Source organism: Tupaia chinensis, unplaced genomic scaffold, assembly GCF_000334495.1.
Source record: "Tupaia chinensis unplaced genomic scaffold, TupChi_1.0 Scaffold148210_1, whole genome shotgun sequence".
Lineage (NCBI taxonomy): Eukaryota > Metazoa > Chordata > Mammalia > Scandentia > Tupaiidae > Tupaia > Tupaia belangeri.
In genome coordinates this window covers 48,839-52,166 of record NW_006208060.1, presented here as the reverse complement: position 1 = coordinate 52,166, position 3,328 = coordinate 48,839, and the positions used below count along the sequence as shown (strand labels likewise).

Here is a 3,328-nt window from a genome sequence, read left to right as displayed (position 1 = left end):
GGGGTGCTGAGACTCGAACGGCGGTCAGCTACAGGGGAATCCAGTGACACAGCCATTACACTAACTGCTGGTCCCCAAAGCCCACATCTGGAGGCCGGCAGGTGGCATGGTGGTTAAAAGTACTGGATTCCCACATGACCGACCACGGTTCAAGTCCCAGACCTGGCAGCTTGCTTCCTCGCTTTTAATTTCTCGCTCTCTCTCTCTCTCTCTGGTCAAACTTTAAATGGATTTACATAAATAAATAAACTTTTTTTAAAGTTCACATGTCCCCAGCGTGGGAGCCCTCCGGCACCCCCACTGTGCTGTCCCCTCCCAGAGCTGGGTTCCCCAGGCCTCTCTCCTGAGGACGATACTCACGGGGCCCAGACTCGCCCAGTCCCATTGCAGCTCCTCCGCCCACCTGCCCTCCGCACCCGTGGGCCCAGGGCCACGTCCCCCACCCCCACGGAGCGCCCTCCCGGCCTGGAGCAGCCGCCTACCCACGCAGTTCTTCGTCAGCATCAAGCCTCTCTCGTAGCCGGGGCCACACTGGCACTCGAAGCTGCCCGGGGTGTTGACGCAGACGCCCTGGCCGCAGAGGTCCGGAGAGATGCGGCACTCATCAATGTCTGCGGGGAGAGGGGGCGCCAGCCGCAGGAGTAAGGGGGCGCTGGCCAAGGGGAGGCCCCAGTGCAGATTCCCGGATACGGGATGGGGACTGTGGGCAAGAGGGGATGCAGTCGAGCCCGAGCTGCCATGGAGCCGGGGAAGAGGGGCCTTAAAGCGAACGCTAGACCTAGGCGGAATGATCCTTCACCGGGGCCGACTGTTGGCGCCATGGTTAAAGTGCTGGACTCACACATGCAGTTCAAGTCCCAGACCCGGCTGCTTGCTTTCTCACTTTCCCTCTCTTCCTCTCTCTCTGGTCAAATTGGAAAACTGATAACAATAATAAGTAAAATTAGAATAATAATTTTTTTTGTTGTATTGTTTTGCTATAGGGTGTGTGTACTCGCCAGAGAGTTAGAAAGTGAGAAATCTCCCCCGGGGGCCATGGGATGAGCACGCTGCAATCCTGTCTCCTCCATTCTCCTTTCAGGATCTTGGACATGCACGCACATGTGCCCGCTGTGAGGGTTTTGTTTTTAAAGAATTATTTATTTAGTTCCATTTGTTGTTGTTGTTGTTGTTATTAATTTGACCAGACAGAGAGAGACAGGGAAAGCGAGAAAGCAAGGCGTCAGGTCCAGGACTCAAACTGCGGTTGGCCATGTGGGAATCCAGCGTCCCTAACCACTGTACTACCTGCTAGCCCCCACCTGGCATGAGTTTTAAGCTGCTGGGTCTGGGACTCAAACCATGGTTCTCTGTGTAGGAACCCAGTGATGTAACCATTACGCCATCTGCTGGTCTCTAAAATAATTATTTAAGAAAAAATATTCTTCACAGCCTGGAGACCCCTGGAGGTCAGCTCTGCCAGCCCCTTTTTTAAAAGTTTTTATTACAGGGCCCATGAATTCACCAGGGAGAGAGAGACGGAGAGAGGGAACGTGAGAAATCACCCCCAGGGGGACGGCCACGCCACGATCCCTTCTCCTCACTCTCCTCTTGGATTTTTGGGCACACATGCACACGTGACTGGCATGATTTCCGAGCCACCAGATCTGGGATTCGAACCGCAAAGTCGACCATGTGGGATCCAGCACCTCAACTTCCACGCCCCCTGCTGGCCTGCCAAATGCTCTTTTTACAGTCCAGGTCCCTGCAGCCCAGAGAGGGTGATGGCCTCTGCCCGGCACACAGGCCTAGGCGGAAGTTACCTAAAGAATGAGCCTGGTCTGCACATCTGGTCTGAGACCTCTGTCCCTGCAGGCACCAGCACCCCTCCCAGAGGCGGAGATGGACACGAACCCGTGCAGTTCCTTTCCTGGGCATCCAGGGCGAAGCCGCGGGCACAGGAGCAGCGGAAGCTGCCCACGGCGTTGCGGCAGGTGCCGTGTGTGCAGAGGCTGGGGAACGCCGTGCACTCGTCCATGTCTGGAATGCAGGAGGCAGAGACAGGACCCTCAGGGGAGCCCCTCCTGGGGTCTCGGTTCCTGAGCTTCCTCACACCCCTTCTCCCAGACAGGCTTCCCACCTCCAGGCCTCTGTCCCGGCTGTGCCTGTGACTGGCCCTCGCTCCTCTTTTTTTTCTTTTTTAAGATAACCTATGTTTTCTTTCTTTCTTTCTTTCTTTCTTTTTTTTTGAGAGTTTTTTTCTATAGGGTGCATGCGCTCTACAGAAAGACAGAGAGAGAGACAGAGAGACAGAAAGCAGGAAATCACCCCCCAGGGGGGATGGCCATGCCGCAATCCCTTCTCCTCCATGCCCCTCTCGGGATCTTGGGCACACACGCACACGCGCCAAGTGGGAGTTTAAGCCACCAGTTCCAGGACTCAAATCGTAGTCGACCACATGGGAGTCCAACGACATAACCATTATGCTAACCGCTGGTCCCTAGGATTGTTTTATTTATCATTATTTTATTTTATTTTAACTTGATCATGAGAGAGAGCAAGAATGAGAAAACAAGCCTCCAGGTATGGGACTCGAACCATGGTTAGCCATGTGGGAGTCCAGCGCCCTTAACCATCACCCCACCTGCCAGCCTCCCTAGCTCCTCTTCCAAGGGCCTGTCCTTCAGGGTCCCCTTGCCCAACCCCTCCGTTTTTTTAGATATTTTTTGCTATAGGGTGCTCGTGCTCACTGGAGAGACAGAGGGAGAAAAAGCAAGAAATCGCCCCTCAGGGGGTGGCCATGCTGCAATCCCTTCTCCTCCATTCTCTTCCTGGGATCCTGGACACACACGTACACGCACCCGGCGTGATTTCCAAGCCTCTGGGTCTGGGACTAGAACCACTTGCCCATGTGGGAGTCCAGTGCCTTAACCACTGCACCACCCACTGGCCCTCAATCGTACCTTCATAGAATGGCTGGCCAGACAGGATGTCCCAGCTGGTGAAGCCCAGTCCCCGACGGCACAGGCTGGTGAACTCCGCAGAGTCAGGCTCTGGGCAGGCCTCGCACTTGGAGCCCCACGCGGCCCCGATGGAGCAGCAGCACACGTCCATCCGGAACTTTCCAGGCAGGGGAGCCCCACACTCATCGTCGTCCCAGAGCAGGAAGCAGAGCTCTATCCTGACGTCTACACAGGGTGAGAGTCATGAGGCTAAGCTGGGGTCATGACACTCTGCAGCACCATCTGCAACCTTCTCCCCAGTGTAGACAGAGGGACGGTGAGAGAGGAATGGAGGGGGGCCAGCAGGCGGTATACCAGTTACATCACTGGACTTACACAGAGCGGTT

General features: G+C 55.5%; 1 protein-coding gene across 1 annotated transcript in view; it reads right to left on the bottom strand.

Moving 5' to 3' along the window:
* Positions 1–3,328, bottom strand: part of FBN3 (fibrillin 3) — a 61,662-nt gene that overhangs the window by 38,459 nt on the left and 19,875 nt on the right. The window contains 3 exon segments of the mRNA XM_027768979.1: positions 483–611; positions 1,894–2,019; positions 2,943–3,167. Of these exon segments, the coding sequence (XP_027624780.1) occupies positions 483–611; positions 1,894–2,019; positions 2,943–3,167 (480 nt within the window).